The sequence below is a fragment of the Lonchura striata genome, chromosome 10 (genome assembly GCF_050655825.1).
Source record: "Lonchura striata isolate lonStrDom1 chromosome 10, ASM5065582v1, whole genome shotgun sequence".
NCBI lineage: Eukaryota > Metazoa > Chordata > Aves > Passeriformes > Estrildidae > Lonchura > Lonchura striata.
In genome coordinates, this window is record NC_140712.1 from 24,201,599 (window position 1) to 24,224,423 (window position 22,825).

At 51.8% G+C, this 22,825-nt stretch overlaps 1 protein-coding gene across 2 annotated transcripts in view; it reads left to right on the plus strand.

The window, feature by feature from the left end:
• The window catches only part of CORO2B (coronin 2B), a 33,220-nt gene that overhangs the window by 8,093 nt on the left and 2,302 nt on the right, over positions 1-22,825 (plus strand). The window contains exons 3-13 of one of the 2 annotated variants that reach the window (XM_085589059.1): positions 1,776-1,829; positions 5,719-5,919; positions 14,299-14,415; positions 15,256-15,405; positions 18,359-18,523; positions 19,440-19,556; positions 20,454-20,558; positions 20,937-21,033; positions 21,693-21,805; positions 22,252-22,342; positions 22,429-22,568. In XM_085589059.1, coding sequence (XP_085445185.1) covers positions 1,782-1,829; positions 5,719-5,919; positions 14,299-14,415; positions 15,256-15,405; positions 18,359-18,523; positions 19,440-19,556; positions 20,454-20,558; positions 20,937-21,033; positions 21,693-21,805; positions 22,252-22,342; positions 22,429-22,568 — 1,344 coding nt within the window. In that variant the 5' untranslated portion in view covers positions 1,776-1,781. The remainder of the gene's footprint in view (positions 1-1,775; positions 1,830-5,718; positions 5,920-14,298; positions 14,416-15,255; positions 15,406-18,358; positions 18,524-19,439; positions 19,557-20,453; positions 20,559-20,936; positions 21,034-21,692; positions 21,806-22,251; positions 22,343-22,428; positions 22,569-22,825) is intronic. The other variant, XM_085589060.1, reaches the window with a different exon arrangement.

Consider the following 22,825-nt stretch of genomic DNA (forward strand, 5'->3'; position numbering starts at 1 on the left):
CTTTCCTTTCCTTTCCTTTCCTTTCCTTTCCTTTCCTTTCCTTTCCTTTCCTTTCCTTTCCTTTCCTTTCCTTTCCTTTCCTTTCCTTTCCTTTCCTTTCCTTTCCTTTCCTTTCCTTTCCTTTCCTTTCCTTTCCTTTCCTTTCCTTTTTTTTTTTTTTTTTTTTTTTTGGCCGTTCCTTGAGTTCTGCTGGAAAAGTCTGGGAGGAAACTCCCCAAAAATTCCTTTCCGGGATTTTGGGTTTGGAGCCACGCCAGGGTGCTTGATCCTGGGAATATTTGGAATTCCTCACGTGGAAAGGGAGAGCTGTCGGAGCTGCTTCCCGGAGCTTTGGAAAAACCCCAGGAAAAAGGAATCTCCCAGAGAAATGAATTTCCCTGTCCCGTGCAGAGCTGGGGCTTGGAAAGGGAATTTTTCCAGGCTATCCCGATGTTTCTGCTCCCGGTGGATTTTTCCCACAATTTTTTTGATCCTCTCCCACCCAGCATCTCCCTAAGGAATCCTTTCCCGTGGGATCCCTTTTCCCTGACAATTCCATCCCTTTAATTCCCACTTCAAAGTGGCTTTCCCCCCTTTTTCCCATTAAAAAGCTGATTTTGGGAAAGGTTGGATTGACGGGATCATCCCACTGAAAGCCTTTTTTTTGGGATAGATCCAAACTGCTGGATCCCAGCTGGAAAATCCCGTTGGATCCAAGGATTCGTGATGGGATAGGAAATCATTCTCATGGAAGAATCCCTGGCTCACGCACATTCCAACGGGAACAGCGTCTTTTCCCCGTCTCCGACTTCCCAAAACGCCAGGAAAAAGCCTGGAATATTTCTTTTCCCCCTCAAGGAAACGGAATTCCAAGGAGCTGGAGGAGGGAGAATTCCCAGGGGTGGAGGCCCAGGGCTGCTCCGGGGGCTGGGAATGTTTTGTTCTCCATCCGGAGCTTCCTGAGGTGGGAAGGACTCGGAAAACAGAGTGGGAGGACAGCTGGGCTTGCTTCCGGAATTTTTGCCGGAGGAGGAATTTTGGGATTGTTCTCGGCATGTGGGGCCTGGGAAAGTTTGGTTTTCCTCCTCCAGAAGTTTTCCCAGATGGAAAATAATCCAAACCCGGCTCCCTGAGGGCGCCAGGGATGGTTTTTGCACCTTTCCAAGAATTCCATGAGATCCGTGGAAACTTGGGAAGCAGCTCCAGGATCCAGGAGGGAGGAGGATTCCTGGGAATAGCTCGGCTCCGGCCGGCCTCACTTGGAGCTTTTTCCCAGCACTTGGGAAGAGGAGGGGCCGTTCCCAGGATTTCTAGGAATTGGAAATCCTTGAAAAGTCGAACTCCAGGGAAATCCCGGGCTGGAAAAAACCTCAGCTGGGAGATCCCGGCCGGAATTGTCCCACCTCCCACTTTCCATGGATTCTGTCGCTATCCCAGGCTGCTCCGAGCCCCATCCAACCTCACCTCGAGCATTCCAAGGATCCAGGGGCAGCTTTCCTGGGAATTCCAGCCCAGCCCTTCCCCATTTCCTAGGGGAGCATTCCTTCCCAAATCCCATAATCCCACTTTTCGAGCGATAAATCCATGGTTTTTATGGAATTCCTTCGTCCTCTAGAAGGCCTTTGGCAGCCACGCGGAATTTTCCAAAGGCGGGAGGAGGAACCGGGATTGGAGCGACCAGAAATTCCCGGCTGGGGGTCGGATCCCGGCCCTCCGGAGCAGCAGGAAGGGTTGGGCTGCTTTCCCTGGAATTCCTGGGAAATGAATGGAATTTTTTCCTCTCCCTCTCTGCACAGAGCTCCATGAGGGACCTGCACAAGTCTGAGGTGCTGGGGAGCAAGCGCGGCCTGGTGAGTGTCCCGAGCCGGGAATTCCCGCCCGCCTGCGACAGAATCCATGGAAAACTCATCCCGAGGCGGCCCCGAGCCCCCAGGGACCGGCTCCGCTCCAGAGATCCCTCGGAATGAAGGGAATTCCCGGCATTCCCACCCCACATCCCGCATTTCTGTGGGGTTTCCCTCTTGGGTTGGAGCCTCGATCCCGTGGCGAGGCTGGATCGGGAATTCCAAATCCATGGTGAGGTTGGAACGGGAATTCCAAACCCATGGTGAGGTTGGAACGGGAATTCCAAACCCATGGCGAGGTTGGATCGGAAATTCCAAACCCATGGCGAGGTTGGATCGGAAATTCCAAACCCATGGCGAGGTTGGATCGGGAATTCCAAACCCATGGCGAGGTTGGATCGGGAATTCCAAACCCATGGTGAGGTTGGAACGGGAATTCCAAACCCATGGTGAGGTTGGATCGGGAATTCCAAACCCATGGCGAGGTTGGATCGGAAATTCCAAACCCATGGTGAGGTTGGATCGGGAATTCCAAATCCATGGTGAGCTTGGATCGGGAATTCCAAACCCATGGTGAGGTTGGAACGGGAATTCCAAATCCATGGTGAGGTTGGAACGGGAATTCCAAATCCATGGTGAGGTTGGAACGGGAATTCCAAACCCATGGTGAGGTTGGGTTGGGAATTCCAAACCCATGGCTGGGCTGGATCGGGAATTCCAAACCCATGGTGAGGTTGGAACGGGAATTCCAAACCCATGGCTGGGCTGGATTGGGAATTCCAAACCCATGGTGAGGTTGGATCGGGAATTCCAAACCCATGGCGAGGTTGGATCGGGAATTCCAAACCCATGGTGAGGCTGGAACGGGAATTCCAAACCCATGGTGAGGCTGGATTGGGAATTCCAAATCCATGGCTGGCCTGGATTGGGAATTCCAGCTCCATGGCTGGCCTGGATTGGGAATTCCAGCTCCATGGCTGGGCTGGATTGGGAATTTCAGCCAGCTCCTGCTCCTGATTTTTCCCCTCCCAGTGGGAAAAATTCCTGGATTGGGATGGGGACGTGGCTCTGGAGGGGCTCTCCCAGCGCATTTTGAGGTTTTCCAGCCTGGATTTCAATCCCAAAGAATTCCAGGATATCGATCCCAAAATATCCCCTGGCTCCAGCTGGGCAGGATCTGGGATCACCCCAAATCCATTCCCAGACTGACCAAATCCCTTGGGATTTAATCCCTGAGGCTCCCAAATCCCAGTCCTGACGCTCCCAGGTGCAGATTCCACATGGAATCCACTGGAAATCTGGGATCACAGCTCTCTCCTGGGAATCCCCCCCGGAATGTGGCACGGCAGTGAGTCCAGAGGGGATTTTCCCCTAAAAATCCCAAATTTTTACTTTTTTCCCCGTTTTCCACACGAGGGAATTACGGGATGTCTGTGGGGTGGGACTGGGCAGCTCCAGCTCCTTCCCGGAGATTCCAGATCCTTGATTTTCCTCTGGAAAAGCGGCTCCTGTTTGTGCCCAGCCTTAATGAGCCATTGATGCTGGAAATGTCAAACTCCAGCATTCCTGACCTTTCCCATGGAAAAAAAAACTTCCAGGGATGCCCCAGATCCGGAGGGAGAGAGGGAAAACAACCCCACGCCCGGGACTGGGATCTGCTTGGATTTGGGATTTCTACAAAATCCCCAAATTCCTACAAAACTCAGCCTTGATTTTATCCAGAAAATCCCAGACAGGGAATTTTTGTCGCAACCTCTCTGCCAGGAGGGAGGCAGGAAAACCGGGAATAACGGGATTTGGGAAAAGCTCCGTCTCCTGAATCCCCTTCCTGAAAATCTCGGAGCTGGATTTCCTTTTCCCAATGATTTTTCCAAACAAATCCCTCTTTTTTTTTATTTTTTTCCCTGCTACTCAACCAAATTCATTGAAAGAATGAGGGAAGATCCCGTTATTCCCATTAAAAATCCTCGGGACATGGGAAGTGCCATGGGGACAACACAAAAGCTGCTGGACGGGCACAATTCCAAGGGAAAAAAAAAAAAAACCTGGAGGGGAGGAATTTTTCCTCCCAAAAATTCCAGGTGAAGGCAGGAAGGAATTTCTCCGTGAGCTCGGACGCTCGGGGCGGATTACCGGGAGCTATTTTTAGGATATCCAGGTTTTTTCGGGATTAGGGCCGGGGCTCTGCCTGTTGTTGTGGCCAGAGCTCCTTTCCCGATTTTTCGCCCGCTCCCGCTGTTTCCAAGGCTCCCGAGGGATGAAAGGATCCTTTGAAAAGCCAAACACACGGAGACGAGAGCCGGAGCTGCCGGAGCGCGGGAAGACGTCCAAGCACGGCTGGGGGCTGCTCCTGGGTTCTTGTCCCTGTTTTCCAGGCCCTGCTATTCCCAGGGAATGAGGGCAGAGCTAATGGAATTCCAATCCCAGGATATTTTTCCCTGTTTTCCAGGCCCTGCTATTCCCAGGGAATGAGGGCAGAGCTGCTGGGGGGTTCTTTTCCCTGTTTTCCAGGCCTAATGGAATTCCAATCCCAGGATATTTTTCCCTGTTTTCCAGGCCTAATGGAATTCCAATCCCAGGATATTTTTCCCTGTTTTCCAGGCCTAATGGAATTCCAATCCCAGGATATTTTTCCCTGTTTCCCTGTTTTCCAGGCCTTGCTGTTCCCAGGGAATGAGGGCAGAGCTAATGGAATTCCAATCCCAGGATATTTTTCCCTGTTTCCCTGTTTTCCAGGCCCTGCTATTCCCAGGGAATGAGGGCAGAGCTAATGGAATTCCAATCCCAGGATATTTTTCCCTGTTTTCCAGGCCTAATGGAATTTCAATCCCAGGATATTTTTCCCTGTTTTCCAGGCCTAATGGAATTCCAATCCCAGGATATTTTTCCCTGTTTCCCTGTTTTCCAGGCCTTGCTGTTCCCAGGGAATGAGGGCAGAGCTAATGGAATTTCAATCCCAGGATATTTTTCCCTGTTTTCCAGGCCTAATGGAATTCCAATCCCAGGATAATATTTTTCCCTGTTTTCCAGGCACTGCTGTTCCCAGGGAATGAGGGCAGAGCTGGGATTTACTCCTGAGTTCTTTTCCGCCAGGATCAGCTGATGGATCCTTCGGATCCATCTGGAGTTTCCAGGATCAGCCTGTGGATCCTTGGGATCCCTGCTGGGTCCTGGGCTGATCCATGCAGGAAAACCTGCGGAAAACGTGGAATATTCCCAACACGCCGTCCGTCCCCGTCCCACCCCAATTCCCGCTCTCCCGCCATCCATTTCCAAGCCATCACATTCCAAGCTGGAATTCCTTTGTCGCCTGTGCACCCAGGCGTGTCCTGGATCAGCATTCCCGCTCCAAAGGGGAGCAGCTGGAATTCTGAGGCTTTCCCAGCCTTTGGAAGCCCTTCCAGCAATGGAGCAGTGCCGTAGATTTTTTGGGAATGTTCGTGTTGGAACGGGCTCATCCCGATACTTCCGTGTCCCACCGGGTAAAACCAGGAACACAACCAGTAATTTTTTTGGGAATTTTTTTTTTTTTTGGGAATGCTGAGCCTTCTTTTAATGCCTTTTGGGAGCTATTCCAGCACTGGGAGAATGCTTTCGATTTTTTGGGAATGTTCGTGTTGGAATGGGCCCACCCTGATGCTTCCGTGTCCATGGCAAAAACAGGAGAGCAAGCAGGAATATTTTTTTGGGAATGGTAGTTTTGGGAATGCTGAGCTTTCATTTTGAGCCTGTTAGGAACTATTCCTTGCTCCAGGGGGATGTTTCGATTTCTCGGGAATGCTCACGTCGGAATGGGTCCACCCGGAACGCTTCCATGCCCGCGCTCAAACCACGGGAAGAGCCGGGAACGTGGGGGTGTTTTCCCGGGAATGCCGATCCCCGCGTTTCCCCGCAGATGTCATGGCGGCCGCAGTACCGCAGCTCCAAGTTCCGGAATGTTTACGGGAAGGCGGCGAGCCGGGAGCACTGCTTCGACGGAATTCCCATCACCAAGAACGTCCACGACAACCATTTCTGCGCCGTCAACGCGCGCTTCCTCGCCATCGTCACCGAGAGCGCCGGCGGCGGCGCCTTCCTCGTCATCCCGCTGGAGCAGGTGAGATTCCCAACGGGAATTCCCAAAAAATCATCCAAACCTCCTTTTCCTGGGGTTTCCTCATCATCCCGCTGGAGCAGGTGAGATTCCCAACGGGAATTCCCAAAAAATCGTCCAGATCTCATTTTCCTTGGGTTTCCCCGTCATCCCGCTGGAGCAGGTGAGATTCCCAACAGGAATTCCCAAAAAATCGTCCAAATCTCCTTTTTCTGGGGTTTCCTCGTCATCCCGCTGGAGCAGGTGAGGTTCCCAACAGGAATTCCCAAAAAATCGTCCAAATCTCCTTTTCCTGGGGTTTCCTCGTCATCCCGCTGGAGCAGGTGATATTCCTGTTGGGAATTCCCAAAAAATCATCCAAACCTCCTTTTCCTGGGGTTTCCTCATCATCCCGCTGGAGCAGGTGAGATTCCCAACAGGAATTCCCAAAAAATCGTCCAAACCTCCTTTTCCTGGGGTTTCCTCGTCATCCCGCTGGAGCAGGTGAGATTCCAACAGGAATTCCCAAAAAATCATCCAAACCTCCTTTTCCTGGGGTTTCCCCATCATCTTGCTGGAGCAGGTGAGGTTCCCAATGGGAATTCCCAAAAAATCATCCAAACCTCCTTTTCCTGGGGTTTCCTCGTCATCCCGCTGGAGCAGGTGAGATTCCCAACGGGAATTCCCAAAAAATCATCCAAACCTCCTTTTCCTGGGGTTTCCTCATCATCCCGCTGGAGCAGGTGAGATTCCCAACAGGAATTCCCAAAAAATCATCCAAACCTCCTTTTCCTGGGGTTTCCTTGTCATCCCGCTGGAGCAGGTGAGATTCCCAACAGGAATTCCCAAAAAATCATCCAAACCTCCTTTTCCTGGGGTTTCCTCATCATCCCGCTGGAGCAGGTGAGATTCCCAACAGGAATTCCCAAAAAATCATCCAAACCTCCTTTTCCTGGGGTTTCCTCGTCATCCCGCTGGAGCAGGTGAGATTCCAACAGGAATTCCCAAAAAATCATCCAAACCTCCTTTTCCTGGGGTTTCCCCATCATCTTGCTGGAGCAGGTGAGGTTCCCAATGGGAATTCCCAAAAAATCATCCAAACCTCCTTTTCCTGGGGTTTCCTCGTCATCCCGCTGGAGCAGGTGAGATTCCCGACGGGAATTCCCAAAAAATCGTCCAAACCTCCTTTTCCTTGGGTTTCCTCGTCATCCCGCTGGAGCAGGTGAGCTTCCCAACAGGAATTCCCAAAAAATCATCCAAATCTCATTTTCCTTGGGTTTCCTCGTCATCCTGCTGGAGCAGGTGAGCTTCCCGATGGGAATTCCCAAAAAATCATCCAAACCTCCTTTTCCTGGGGTTTCCTCATCATCCCGCTGGAGCAGGTGAGATTCCCAACGAGAATTCCCAAAAAATCATCCAAATCTCCTTTTCCTGGGGTTTCCTCATCATCCCGCTGGAGCAGCTGAGATTCCTGTTGGGAATTCCCACATGGAGCCAACCCAAAGTGTCCAAATCTTTTCCTGGATGGGATTCCCAAAGTGTCCCAATTCCTACTGCTTTTCCTGGGGTTTCCTCGTCATCCTGCTGGAGCAGGTGAGATTCCCAATGGGAATTCCCAAAAAATCATCCAAACCTCCTTTTCCTGGGGTATCCTCATCATCCTACTAGAGCAGGTGAGATTCCCAACGGGAATTCCCAAAAAATCATCCAAACCTCCTTTTCCTGGGGTTTCCTCATCATCCCGCTGGAGCAGCTGAGATTCCTGTTGGGAATTCCCACATGGAGCCATCCCAAAGTGTCCAAATCTTTTCCTGGATGGGATTCCCAAAGTGTCCCAATTCCTACTGCTTTTCCTGGGGTTTCCTCGTCATCCTGCTGGAGCAGGTGAGATTCCCAATGGGAATTCCCAAAAAAATCATCCAAACCTCCTTTTCCTGGGGTTTCCTCATCATCCCGCTGGAGCAGGTGAGATTCCCAACAGGAATTCCCAAAAAATCGTCCAAATCTCCTTTTCCTGGGGTTTCCTCATCATCCCGCTGGAGCAGGTGAGATTCCCAACGGGAATTCCCAAAAAATCGTCCAAACCTCCTTTTCCTGGGGTTTCCTCATCATCCCGCTGGAGCAGGTGATGTTCCCAATGGGAATTCCCAAAAATCATCCAAACCTCCTTTTCCTGGGGTTTCCTCATCATCCCGCTGGAGCAGGTGATGTTCCCAATGGGAATTCCCAAAAATCATCCAAACCTCCTTTTCCTGGGGTTTCCTCATCATCCCGCTGGAGCAGGTGATGTTCCCAATGGGAATTCCCAAAAAATCATCCAAACCTCCTTTTCCTGGGGTTTCCTCATCATCCTCCTGTAGCAGCTGAGATTCCCAACGGGAATTCCCACATGGAGCCATCCCAAAGTGTCCAAATCTTTTCCTGGATTGGATTCCCAAAGTGTCCCAATTCCTACTGCTTTTCCTGGGGTTTCCTCGTCATCCTGCTGGAGCAGGTGAAATTCCCAATGGAAATTCCCAAAAAATCATCCAAATCTCCTTTTCCTGGGGTTTCCTCATCATCCTGCTGGAGCAGGTGAGATTCCCAACGGGAATTCCCAAAAATCATCCAAATCTCATTTTCCTGGGGTTTCCTCATCATCCCGCTGGAGCAGGTGAGATTCCAGATGGGAAAAGCAGGATTTATCCCTCTCATCTGTGATCCAGCTGGGATCTTCCTCCTCCTCCCTTTTCCTCCTCCATCCAAGATTTTTCCCAGGAATTCCCCTGGGATCTGCCCGCCTGAAGTTGAAATTCCCATCAATCCAACGGCTGCTCCGGCCGATCCCGTGGGATCCGCAGCTCCCGGGAAAAGCGGCGGTGACCTTGAGCCTGGAATGTACCTTGGATAGGGAAAGGGGAGTGTTTTGACGGGAAGAGAATCCGTTAAAATGAGATCAAAGGAATTTTTCCAGGGAGGGAGACCCTGGCACAATTCCCAGGGAAGTTGTTGCTTCCCTATCCCGGGAATGTTCAAGGCCAGGTTGGAGCGACCTGGGATATTGGAACGGGATAAAATCCCTTCCCACCCAACTCACTCCTGAATCCTGGGATTCTTGGATTGCTCCCAGAATTTGGGCACTCCCCTGGGATATTCCTGCATTCTGAGCGGGAATCCACGTCCCATCCCCAGAAATCTGCGGCTCTGGGATTCTCCCAGCCCCATTCCCAGGAGGAATTTTGCCATGGCAGAGCTGCATTGCCAAATTCCCAGATCCCAGATTCCAGCCGGGAAGGGGAGCTGGGAGAAGCGGGAGCTCTCCCTGGTTTTTTCCCCCCATCCCATCATTCCTTTGCCCCTTTCCCTGTGCAACATTCCCGCCTCTCCTGAATTCCTCGTTCGTTCCGGAGGCAGCTCCAGATGGAAGGAATTCTAATCAGGATTTAATTGCAGAGCACAGCTTGAGCCTCATTAATATTCCCAGAAAAAAAACCCGGGAGCTTTGTCTGAGCCCCCGGAGCGCTCCAGCTCCGGCCTCATCCCGGCTCCTTCCCCATGGATCCCAGCTGGAATCACCATCCACACCCCCTCGATCCCAAACCCTGAGGAACAACCCCACATCCCCAGCAAATCCCACTTTTTTTCCTGGCAAAATCCCGGTGGGATAAAAGCAGGGATCCCTAAAAAAGGGATCCTCTGAAATCCTGGGATATCCAGCTGGTCAGTCCCACCTGGAGTGGCTCTGGATGCTGGAGGAGTTAATAAATTCCCGATTTTTTTTTTTTATCCGGAACCTGATTAGCTCATTAAGGAGAAACTCATTTTCCTTGGAAATCAGCAGCTCCCTAATTAATTGTGATCCATAATTAGAAGCTAATGAAGGTAACCCGGACACCGCGGAGCTGCTCCGTGGATTTGCTGCTGCATTTTTGGATCTTCTCCCTGGATTTTGCCCTCAGCAGAGCTCCTGGAATCTGGGCTGGGCCATCTGATCATCCCAAATCCACATCCCGGGGTTTTCATGGAGTGATCCAAGGGATGTGTGGGTTGGGAAGAGGGAGTTTTGCTCCTCCTTCCTCCCAGATTCCGGAGCCTCGGGATTGGGAATGAGCCTGTCCCCAGCACCAGGATAAAAATATCCCAAGGGAGTGGGCGAAGGATCGGGAGGAGCAGGATTGGCTCCATGGGAACGGGAGAATCCCGGAATCCTGGAACGGTTTGGGTTGGAAAGGATCTTAAAGCTCATCCCATTCCATGGACAGCTCAGGGCTGGATTTGGGATAGGGAAAAGGCTGGATTTGGGATAGGGAAAAGGCTGGATTTGGGATAGGGAAAAGGCTGGATTTGGGATAGGGAAAAAGGCTGGATTTGGGATGGGGAAAAGGCTGGATTTGGAATGGGGAAAAGGCTGGATTTGGGATGGGGAAAAGGCTGGATTTGGGATAGGAGAGAGGCTGGATTTGGGATAGGGAAAAGGCTGGATTTGGGATGAGAAAAAGGCTGGATTTGGGATGAGAAAAAGGCTGGATTTGGGATGAGAAAAAGGCTGGATTTGGGATGGGGAAAAGGCTGGATTTGGGATGAGAAAAAGGCTGGATTTGGGATGAGAAAAAGGCTGGATTTGGGATGAGAAAAAGGCTGGATTTGGGATGAGAAAAAGGCTGGATTTGGGATGAGAAAAAGGCTGGATTTGGGATAGGGAAAAGGCTGGATTTGGGATGGGACAGGGATGGATTTGGGATAGGGAAAAAGCCTGGATTTGGGATGGGGAAAAAGGCTGGATTTGGGATGAGGAAAAGGCTGGATTTGGGATGAGAAAAAGGCTGGATTTGGGATAGGTTAGAGCTGGATTTGGGATGGGGAAAAGGCTGGATTTGGGATAGGATAGGGCTGGATTTGGGATGGGGGAAAGCTGGATTTGGGATAGGACAGGGACAATTCCCATGATCCCAGGATGCTCCAGGCTCTCTCCAACCTGGCCTAGAGGTTTTGGTCCTGGAGACCCCTTGGAAAATATTCCTTTCTTTTGAGTCAGGGAACAAAACCCTTGGACGCTGCAATTCCATGGGGAAGCAGCTCGGTGCCATCACATCCCATCCTTCTGGAGCTCATCCCTGGAGCCAGGCTGGGAATGTTCCCCGGGAGAAGGGAAGGACCCAGAAAATCCTCCGAGCCCCCGGCAGGGCCTGAAGGAGATCCGGGAAATCTGGAGAGGGATTTGGGATAAGGATTTTGTTGGGAGCACCACGGAGCCCTTCCCAGGGAATCACTCCCATGGGAACAGAGGGATTTTTGTTCCCGCCGGGAGCGAGGAGTCGTTTTCCAGAGGCAGCCGAGGTTCTCTCCCGACGGGAGGGGCAGCGGGAAGGGGCAGCTCTGTTTATCCGCAGGAAGCTGAAATCCAAACTCCCGCTCCCGTCACTGCTGGCATTGTGGGAAAGGCTGGATTTGGGATGGGACAGGGCTGGATTTGGGATAGGAGAGAGGCTGGATTTGGGATGGGGAAAAGGATGGATTTGGGATGGGGAAAAGGCTGGATTTGGGATGGGGACAAAGCTGGATTTGGGATAGGAGAGAGGCTGGATTTGGGATGGGGAAAAGGATGGATTTGGGATGGGGACAAAGCTAGATTTGGGATGGGGAAGAGGATGGATTTGGGAAAGGTTAGAGATGGATTTGGGATAGGACATGGCTGGACTTGGGATAGGGAAAAAGGCAGAATTTGGGATAGGGAAAAAGGCAGAATTTGGGATAGGGAAAAGGGCTGCATTTGGGATGGGGAAAAGGCTGAATTTGGGATAGGACAGGGCATGGAATTCCCAAACCTCCCTGAGTTTCCTTCCATGTTCCTTTGGGATTTTCCCTCCGGGAATGGGATTTTCCCTCCGGGAATGAGATTTTTCCTCCAGGAATGGGATTTTCCCTCTGGGAATGGGATCCGGAGGTGCTGCCGGATGGATGCTGCACCCATCCCTGAGGTTTTCCATGTGGGATTGAAGGATGGAGTGGAATGAAGGGATTTCCCACGTTTGTGGAGTTTTCCAGGGAATGGGAGGGTTCGGAAGTGCTCCTGGTTTGCGTTTTCCAAGGGAAAAGCACGTTTGGGAGATTTCTGATATTGAAATAATTTATCCAATATTTCCTGCTGGATGGATTTCCAGGAAAAGTGGAATTCAGCCGTGGCCAGGGCAGAGCTGTGCTGCTCCAAGGCTGGGAATTGAGGATGGATCCGATGGGAAATTCATCCTGGATTTCCATCAGGGAGGGAAATTCCATCCCTCCCATCCCAGGGGTGGCTCTGAGTCCACTGGAATTCCCAGGATTCTCTACACAGATCCTCGGGAGATTCCACAATCCCATTCCCAGATTCTGGAATCCAGAGGGTTTTCATCCCTCTGCCTGCTGCTATTCCAGCCATTCCCAGGGAAAGAATTCCCTCTCCACCCGCCAATCCCCAAAATTCACAATTTTCCCCCAATAATTTTCCCTTTTCCCGACATAACCCGAAGGATTTTCCCTTTCCCGAGTGCTTCAGCAGCGGGAGGGGCAGATTTCCTCCTTCCAGCCTTTTCCGTGGAAAACCTCGGAGCTGCCGGAGCTGGGAGAGCGCCAGGCCGTCCCTGCGGGGTCGGAATGTGGGTCACCGAGCTTCCCTCAGCCGGGATCAGGGATCCAGGGATTAGGATTCACCTTGGATTAACTCTGGCTGTCAGCAAGGTCCTGCTGAAAAACGGGATAAAGGCAGCCAGAATCCTGCATTTTTTCCGGGATTTTTCCCTTTTATTGCCTTTATTTTTCCTTTGCCTTTTCCAGGATCCATGGGAATGGCGCGTTCCTTGTCCTTTTCCCACTGTGCACAATCAATTTGAATCAAAATTCCAGATTTCTTGGGAAGAAACGATCCCAAATAACCAGACGCGGCGTTGTCCTCTTAAAATCCTGGCAAATTTTGGGGAAAAATCCATCAAATCTTCTGGAAAAAGGAATTCGCTCAGCTGATTGCTCAAAATAAAAGTGGTGGAATTTGAATCTGTGCCGTTAAAAATTCCATCCACCTGGAATTGTGCGGTTTCTGCAGGAATTTCTGCTGCGGCCGGGGTGTGAATAACGTCCTGGCAATGTAGATCAGAAATTTGGGAAAAGTGGGATAAGCCAAGCCTTTGGATAAGCGATGGGGGCTGGAATATTTCATATCACAAAGACAAAACCAGGAATTGCATCCCAGGAATTCACTGGGAGGCAGAACTAAGGAATCACTGACATTCCCATGTTTCCTTTTCCTTCTCTGTCTCATCTTTGGGAATTTTCCTTCCCAAATTCCTCCCTGCAGCTCGAGGGAGGAAATGAATCCCAGGAAACCTCAGGAACGACCTTCTCGGCCCTGATCCGACTTCCCGGAGCTGCTGAGGGCAGAATTCCCAGCACATTCCTTTGTTCCCAATAAAAGGGAGCCGGGAGCTCGGCACGGGAAAAGTCGGGAAGGAAAATCCATGAAATATTCAGCGGCTGTGCCGAGCTGACCCAGTTATTCCGCACGCTCCGAGCGCTGCTCCGGCACGGAGCCAGCACGGAGCAGGGAAGGACGCCGGGCTGGCATCCGGACACGGAGCTTCCTTGGGAATGGAAAAGGTTCCCATCCCGGCGGGAATCTTCCCGGGGGGCTCCGTAAAAGCTTTGGGAATTCCGCAGGGAAAGATTCCCATCCTGTGGGGTCACGGATTGAGGATTAGCGGGAGTTGCGTGATCCCAGAATTTGGCGTTTGTTCCATGGGAGGAGAACCTTGGAAAAAGGGGATTCCAAAGTTTGGGAGGGAAATTCCAGATGCTTCAACTCCAGGCTGGGTTGGATGAGCTTGGAGCAACCTGGGATAGGGAAAGGGATCCTGAGCCATGGCAGGGATTGGGAATGGATCTCCTGGAAGATCTTCCCACCCAAACTGTTCTGGGATTCACGTGGGATCCAATGGCTCTGGAGCCTCTGGAATCTCTTCCAGTCCTTTGGCCCAAGGATTTGGGTCATGAAAGGAGAGGTTTGGATATTGGGAAAGTTCCCTCCCGGAAAGGGTTTTCCAGCCCTGTCCCCATTCCCAGAGGGATTGAAAATCCCCGTGGATGCAGCCCCTGGGGACAAGGATCAGTGCTGGGAATGGTCGGACTCCACGACCTTGGAGCGCTTTTCCAACCCCGGTATTCCATGATTCCGTGAATTCCCACTGAACTCCCGCTGCCCTTCCCCTGCTCTATGGAGTCTGGAGAAACCCCTTCCCATCCATGGATCAGCTGGGAATACTGGGAATATTGGATAAGCCCAGTCCCAGGCTGAGCTGGAATCTCCCTTCTCCAACGATTTCCCATCCCTGGAAGTGCCAATTTCTCCCAAAATTTGATGGTTTTCCCGATGTTTTCCGTGCTTTTCCACTCCAGACTGGCCGGATCGAGCCGAACTATCCCAAAGTTTGCGGTCACCAGGGAAACGTGCTGGACATCAAGTGGAACCCCTTCATTGAGAACATCATCGCCTCCTGCTCCGAGGACACCTCGGTGAGACGGAATTCCGGGATGCAATTCCCAAATCCATCCGTCCCCCCCATCCCGTTGATTCCCTGTTTCAATATTTCCGTGGCATTTTTTTTTTGGGAATGCTGAGGGACAGGAGATCAAAGCCCATCCCAAATCGTGCCCAGCCTGGCTCCTGGGCCAAAATTCCCTCCTGTTGTTTTTTTTTCTGGACATAAATCCAGAGGATCCAGAGGGTAATTCCCATGAGGAGCAGCTGAGGGAGCTGGGAATGCTCAGCCTGGAGAAAATTGTGATCCAGAGGGAATTCCAGGCTCTCCACAAGTCCCAGGGAAGGTTCAGGTTGGGAATCTCCATGGAGACAATGGAAAAGAGGAGCTAAAGCCTGGGGAAATTCCTGGTGGTTTTTAGAGCAACTAACCTGGAAAACCTGGGAGTTTTTATCCCAAAGGATCCCAAAATGTGGAATTTGTGGGGTCAGGTTTGGGGGTCTCGGGACAAGGGAATCTGGGAATTCAGGATGAGGATTCCTGCCTGGATAACGCCATCTACCCCGGCTGGATTTTTCCCAAGGGATCCCAAGGATTCCTTATTTATCCTGGAGAGACAATCAGTAGCCGGGCTGATCCTGAATTCCCAAAAGCTTTTTTCATTTTTTCGGGAAGGAGCTTTCAAAGCCAGGAGCTGGGATGCTCCAAACCCCATTCCAGGCGTGGATCTACCCCGGCTGGGCTTTTCCCAAGGGACCCCAAGGATCCGTTGCTTATCCCTGAGGGACGATCCAGCTGCAGGGCTCATCCTGGAATTCCCGGGCAAGGCAGGGATTGAAGGGCGGGCGTTGGGATGCTCCAAACCCCGCTGCAGGTGCGGATCTGGGAGATTCCGGAGGGCGGCTTGAAGCGGAACATGACGGAGGCGGCGCTGGAGCTGTACGGACACAGCCGCCGCGTGGGGCTGCTGGAGTGGCACCCGACCACCAACAACATCCTCCTCAGCGCCGGCTACGACTACAAGGTCAGGCTCCGGAGCGGCTGGAAATCCGGATATTGATCTAGGACCGATATCCAGCTGGGAGGGGCAGAAACTCTCCGACAGTTTAGTTAGAAAGTGATTTATTGAAAAATCCGGATAGCGATCTAGGACCCATATCCAGCTGGGAGGGGCAGAAACTCTCCGACAGTTTAGTTAGAAAGTGATTTATTGAAAAATCCGGATATTGATCTAGTACCCATATCCAGCTGGGAGGGACAGAAACTCTCCGACAGTTTAAAGTTAGGAAGTGATTTATTGAAAAATCCAGATATCGATCCAGTACCCATATCCAGCTGGGAGGGACAGAAACTCTCCGACAGTTTAAAGTTAGGAAGTGATTTATTGAAAAATCCAGATATCGATCTAGGACCCATATCCAGCTGGGAGGGACAGAAACTCTCCGACAGTTTAAAGTTAGGAAGTGATTTATTGAAAAATCCCTATATCGATCTAGGACCCATATCCAGCTGGGAGGGGCAGAAACTCTCAAAGAGTTTAAAGTTAGAAAGTGATTTATTGAGAATTCCGGATATTGATCTAGTATCCATATCCAGCTGTGAGGGACAGAAACCCTCCGACAGTTTAAAGTTAGGAAGTGATTTATTGAAAAATACCGATATTGATCTAGGACTCATATCCAGCTGGGAGGGACAGAAACTCTCCGACAGTTTAAAGTTAGGAAGTGATTTATTAAAAAATCTGGATATTGATCTAGGACCCATATCCAGCTGGGAGGGGCAGAAACTCTCCGACAGTTTAAAGTTAGGAAGTGATTTATTGAAAAATCCGGATATTGATCTAGGACCCATATCCAGCTGGGAGGGGCAGAAACTCTCAAAGAGTTTAAAGTTAGGAAGTGATTTATTGAAAAATCCAGATAGTGATCTAGGACCCATATCCAGCTGGGAGGGACAGAAACTCTCCGACAGTTTAAAGTTAGAAAGTGATTTATTGAAAAATCCCTATATCGATCTAGTACCGATATCCAGCTGGGAGGGGCAGAAACTCTCCGTTTAAAGTTAGGAAGTGATTTATTGAAAAATACCGATATTGATCTAGTACCGATATCCAGCTGGGAGGGGCAGAAACTCTCCGTTTAAAGTCAGGAAGTTTGTGTTTATTGTGTTTATTGTGTGTGGGATCCCAGATCCACACGGCAGCTCCCAGGTGATCACAGATCCCTTTTATCCATCCAGGTATTGATTACCCAAAATACAAATCCATATTCATCACTTTGGTACATCCCATTCCCAAATCCACACCGCGCCTTCCAAGTACAGAGACCTTTTATCCATCCAAGCATTGAACACCCAAAATACAAATCCACATTCATCATTTTGGTACATCCCATCCCTCGCTTCGTTTGCTAATCACTCCCAAAGCCATTCAGCATGCCTAATTTGTCCCTTGGGATGGGTGGTGTCCCTTCCATGGGGAGGGGTCCCAAAATGAGGAAGTCAATTAATTTTTTTCCTCCTCCTGACCTTTCCACCTTTCCAGTGCCAATCTGACAAATGAACTCTTGGTAGAACTCCCATTCCTTGTCTCCAGTTGGTTTTGGAACAGAGGAGCTCACAATTGTCTGATGTTCCTAAAAGCAATTTATCAATTCATATTCTTCATTATAAACCCAGCTAATTAAACATTGTGCTGACGAGCGATCAATTATTAGCTAACTACCAACTCTTAACTTCATCAAGGCCTGCTCATTTATTTTAATTAACTCTAGTAAGGCTTGTCTCTAACTAAAATCTTAGCTCCCCCGAAGTCTCCAAATTCCTTAAAATTTATGTTTCACTTCCTGGGAGAGCCATTCCGAAGGGCTTCCCTGGATTTTGGCACCTCTGGGAGTCACCCGTGGGTGGCCAGGATGGGATCGCGGAACGCTGGAACAGTTTGGGTTGGAAGGAGCTTAAAGCTCGTCTCATTCCGTGCCTTCCGTAGGCCAGGGGGAGCTTCTGTGGGCTGGGGAGACATTCCATGGATCAGGGAGACTGTCCATGGACCAGGGAGACTGTCCATGGACCAGGGAGACTGTCCATGGATCAGGGAGACATTCCATGGATCAGGGAGACATTCCATGGACCAGAGAGACATTCCATGGATCAGGGAGACATTCCATGGGCCAGGGAAACATTCCATGGGCCAGGGAGACATTCCATGGATCAGGGAGACGTTCCATGGACCAGGGAGTCATTCCATGGGCCAGGGAAACATTCCATGGACCAGGGAGACTGTCCATGGATCAGGGAGACATTCCATGGATCAGGGAGACTGTCCATGGATCAGGGAGACATTCCATGGATCAGGGAGACATTCCATGGATCAGGGAGACGTTCCATGGGCCAGGGAGACTGTCCATGGATCAGGGACAGCTGCCATGACCAGAGAGACATTCCATGGGCCAGGGACAGCTTCCAAAAACCAGGAACAACTTCCAGAGATCAGGAACAGCTTCTACAGATCAGGGAGATCTTCCAGAGGCCAGGGAGACATTCCAGAGACCAGGAACAGCTTCCATAGGCCAGGGAGACATTCCGTGGATCAGGGGGACATTCTGTAGATCAAGGAGACATTCCATGGATCAGGAACAGCTTCCATAGACCAGGAACAGCTCCCACAGATAAAGGGGAGCTTCCATAGACCAGGGAGACATTCCATGGATCGGGAGACATTCCATAGATCAGGGAGACGTTCCATAAACCAGGAACAGCTCCCATAGACCAGGAACAACTTCCATAGGTCAGGAACAGCTTCCAAAAAACCAGGAACAGCTCCCATAGACCAGGAACAGCTTCCAGAAAACCAGGAACACCTTCCATAGCCCAAGAACAGCTTCCACCGGCCAGGGAGACATTCCATGGGCCAGGAGCAGCTTCCACGGAGCAGGAGCACCTCCCACCACGGCGGGCTGCTCCAGAGGCTCTTCCCGCAGGTGCTGATCTGGAACCTGGAGATCGGCGAGCCGGTGAAGATGATCGACTGCCACGCGGACGTGATCCTCTGCATGTCCTTCAACAGCGACGGCAGCCTCCTGGCCACCACCTGCAAGGACAAGAAGCTGCGCGTGCTGGAGCCGCGCTCCGGGAGGGTCCTCCAGGTGGGATGGGGCCCTCGGATGGAGGTTTTAGGGAAGAATCCCGCGGAATGTCAGGAAGCACCCACCGAGTGCTGGAGGTGCTGCCGGCGGGGTGTTTTCCGTGTGGTGGAATCCGGGTGACGGCGCGGTGGTGGAGATGGTGGGAAGGGCTTGGCCTCATCCCAAGCGGAGGAGTTTGATTCCGTTGTTCATTAAGGATTTGTGGAAAATGTTGGGAATGACGGGGAAGGTGCATGGGAAGGTCCAGAGTTGGGGACTTTAAGTCCATTGTTCATTAAGGATTTGTGGAAAATGTTGGGAATGACGGGGAAGGTGCATGGGAAGGTCCAGAGTTGAAGATTTTAATTCCGTTGTTCATTAAGGATTTGTGGGAAATGTTGGGAATGAAAGGGAATGTGCATGGGAAGGTCCAGAGTTGGGGGCTTTAAGTCCATTGTTCATTAAGGATTTGTGGAAAATGTTGGGAATGAAAGGGAATGTGCATGGGAAGGTCCAGAGTTGAAGATTTTAATTCCGTTGTTCATTAAGGATTTGTGGAAAATGTTGGGAATGACGGGGAAGGTGCATGGGAAGGTCCAGAGTTGGAGTCTTTGATTCCGTTGATCATTAAGGATTTGTGGAAAATGTTGGGAATGACGGGGAAGGTGCATGGGAAGGTCCAGAGTTGGCTTTGATTCTGTTCATTAAAGATTTGTGGAAAATGTTGGGAATAAAGGGGAAGGTGCAGGAGTTTTGGAGGAGTATGGTGGGTTCTCCCTGATCCTCAGGAAAATGGGAATTTCGGCTTGCCCAGAGACAGGTGGCAAAGGACAGAGCTGGAATTTCCTGGGCATGACGTGAGGGGAGCAAGGAAAGGGCTTTCCTGGGATGAGAGCTGGATCCAAGGGGAATTCCAGAGCTCATTCCTGTCTTGCAGGAGGCCAGCTGCAAGAACCACCGCGTCAACCGCGTGGTTTTCCTGGGAAGCACCAAACGGCTCCTGACCACGGGAGTGTCCCGCTGGAACACCCGGCAGATCGCCCTGTGGGACCAGGTGGGTGCCGGGATCCCCCTGCCGGAATTCCTGCTCCATCCCTGCTGGAATTCCTGCTCCAGCCCTGCTGGAATTCCTGCTCCATCCCTGCTGGAATTCCTGTTCCATCCCTGCTGGAATTCCTGCTCCATCCCTGCTGGAATTCCTGTTCCAACCCTGCTGGAATTCCTGTTCCAACCCTGCTGGAATTCCTGCTCCATCCCTGCTGGAATTCCTGCTCCAGCCCTGCCGGAATTCCTGTTCCATCCCTGCTGGAATTCCTGTTCCAACCCTGCTGGAATTCCTGCTCCATCCCTGCTGGAATTCCTGTTCCATCCCTGCTGGAATTCCTGCTCCAACCCTGCCAGGATCCTGCTCCATCCCTGCCGGAATTCCTGTTCCATCCCTGATGGAATTCCTGCTCCATCCCTGCTGGAATTCCTGCTCCAGCCCTGCCAGGATCCTGCTCCATCCCTGCTGGAATTCCTGCTCCATCCCTGCTGGAATTCCTGCTCCATCCCTGCTGGAATTCCTGTTCCAACCCTGCTGGAATTCCTGCTCCAGCCCTGCCAGGATCCTGCTCCATCCCTGCTGGAATTCCTGCTCAAACCCTGCCGGAATTCCTGCTCCAACCCTGCTGGAATTCCTGTTCCAACCCTGCTGGAATTCCTGCTCCATCCCTGCTGGAATTCCTGCTCCGTTCCTGCTGGAATTCCTGCTCCATCCCTGCTGGAATTCCTGCTCCATCCCTGCCGGAATTCCTGCTCAAACCCTGCTGGAATTCCTGCTCCAGCCCCACCAGGATCCCTCTCCATCCCTGCCCAGCTCCCTGCTGGAATTCCTTCTCCGTGCCCACTGGGATCCTGCTCAGCACCGCCATTGGGATGCAGCTAAGAGCGGGATTTTCCTGTTTTCCAGGAAGATTTGTCCATGCCCCTGATGGAGGAGGAGATCGACGGGCTCTCGGGGCTCCTCTTCCCGTTCTACGACGCCGACACCCACATGCTCTACCTGGCTGGGAAGGTAGGGATGCACGGAGCATCCGGATGTGGCATTCCCAGAAAATCCCCCCGCATTGCCCGAGGGATTGGGGCTGGAATTTGGATCTTGGAATGGTTTGTGTGGAAAGGGAGCTTCAAACTCATCCAGTTCCATGGATGTCCCTGCCATGGGGCACATTCCATCATCCCAGGCTGTTCCGAGCCCCATCCAAGCCGGGATATTCCGGAGATCCAGAGGCAGTTTCTCTGGGAATTCCATCCCAGCCCCTCCTCACTCTCCCAGGGAACAATTCCTTCCCGATATCCCATCCGTTCCTGCCTTCTAAATGCTCCTAATCCTGGTTTTTTCCCACCTTCTCATTTCCAAATCCATTCCCATCCCTCTTCCCCGCCGCTCCAGGGCGACGGCAACATCCGATACTACGAGATCGGCTCGGAAAAGCCCTACCTGAGTTATCTCATGGAATTCCGCTCGCCGGCTCCGCAGAAAGGGCTGGGTAAGGCTGGAGGAGCTGCGGCTCCGCTTCCCGGAGCATGGAAAAGGTGGATGGGGAAGGGGCTGGACTGAACGGCACAAGGAAAAGGGGACGGGTTGGGTTTGGATTTGGGTTGGGATGGGTTTGGATTGGGGTTGGGATGGGTTTGGATTGGGTTTGGAATGGATTTGGATTGGGTTTAAATTGGAATGGGTTTGGGTTGGGTTTGGATTGGCTTTGGGATTGGGATTTTCCATGCTGGAATTGCATGGATGGCTGATCCCAGTGCCTCTCCAGTTTGGGATATTCCATGGTGGGAATTGTGTGGATGGCTGATCCCAGTGCCTCTTTGTTTTGGGATTTTCCGTGTGGGAATTGTGTGGATGGCTGATCCCAGTGCCTCTCCAGTTTGGGATTTTCCAAGCTGGAGTTTCACGGGTGGCTGATCCCAGCGCTCTCCGGTTTGGGATTTTCCAAGCTGGAATTTCACGGGTGGCTGATCCCGGCGCTCTCCGGTTTGGGATTTTCCAAGCTGGAATTTCACGGGTGGCTGATCCCGGTGCTCTCCGGTTTGGGATTTTCCAAGCTGGAATTTCACGGGTGGCTGATCCCGGCGCTCTCCGGTTTGGGATTTTCCAAGCTGGAATTTCACGGGTGGCTGATCCCGGCGCTCTCCGCAGGGGTGATGCCGAAGCACGGCCTGGACGTCTCCGCCTGTGAAGTTTTCCGTTTCTACAAACTCATCACCCTCAAGGGGCTCATCGAGCCCATCTCCATGATCGTCCCGAGGCGGGTGAGTCCTGGAATGTGGGAATGAGCGGGATCCGGAATGTCCCAGAGACCCCAAAGCCATGGACATGCCCCACTTTGGCCAATCCCATGCATGGCTTTGATCCCACCGTCCCTCTCCATCCTTGGTCATCCCATGGAATTTCAACCGCAATTTAACGGGAATGTCTCGAGGGAATGTTTCTCCAAGGGGTTGGTCTCACTTGAGTTTTGGGAAATATCTCTTGGATCAGGGTTTTCTGGGAAGCAAATCCAGCTGCTGGCCAGGGCTGGGTGGAGGACGTGATCCCAGGTTCTCTGCTCCAGCCAGCACTTCCCAAATTTCCTCACTGTGCCTGGAGTTTCCCAAATATCCAGGTGTTTATTCCATCTGCGGGGCAGGGAATTATTCCTCAGTTCCCAGGGAGTGGATTCCCAGTTCCCATTGCTCTTCTCTTCCCATTTTCCCAGTCGGAGACGTACCAGGAGGACATTTATCCCATGACTCCGGGGACAGAGCCAGCCCTGACCCCGGACGAGTGGCTCAGTGGGATCAACAGAGGTAAACCCACCAGGGGGTATCCCAAAAAATATCCGGGATGTGGGAAAAGGCCACCGCATCCCGCTGATCCGCCGGCTCTCCCGCAGATCCCATCCTGGTGTCGCTGAAGGAGGGATACAAGAAGAATTCCAAGATCGTCTTCAAGGCGCCGGTGAGGGAGAAGAAGAGCGTGGTGGTCAACGGGATCGACCTCCTGGAGAACGTCCCGCCCCGCACGGAGAACGAGGTGGGGCAGCCCTGGAGTGGGAATGGGAATGGGATCTGGGGGATGAGCCTGGAAAGGCACCGCGCTGCCGGGCTCCATCCCAAGGGAGGCAGGAGCGTGGGATTCCTCCAGGGATGGGATCCCAGGATCTAGTCCATGACCCTTTCCCATGGTGAGAACCTGGCACAGTTCCCAGGGTGGGATCCTGGGATCCATCCCATGACCCTTTCCCATCGTGGGATCCTGGGATCCATCTCCTGACCCTTTTCCATGGTGGG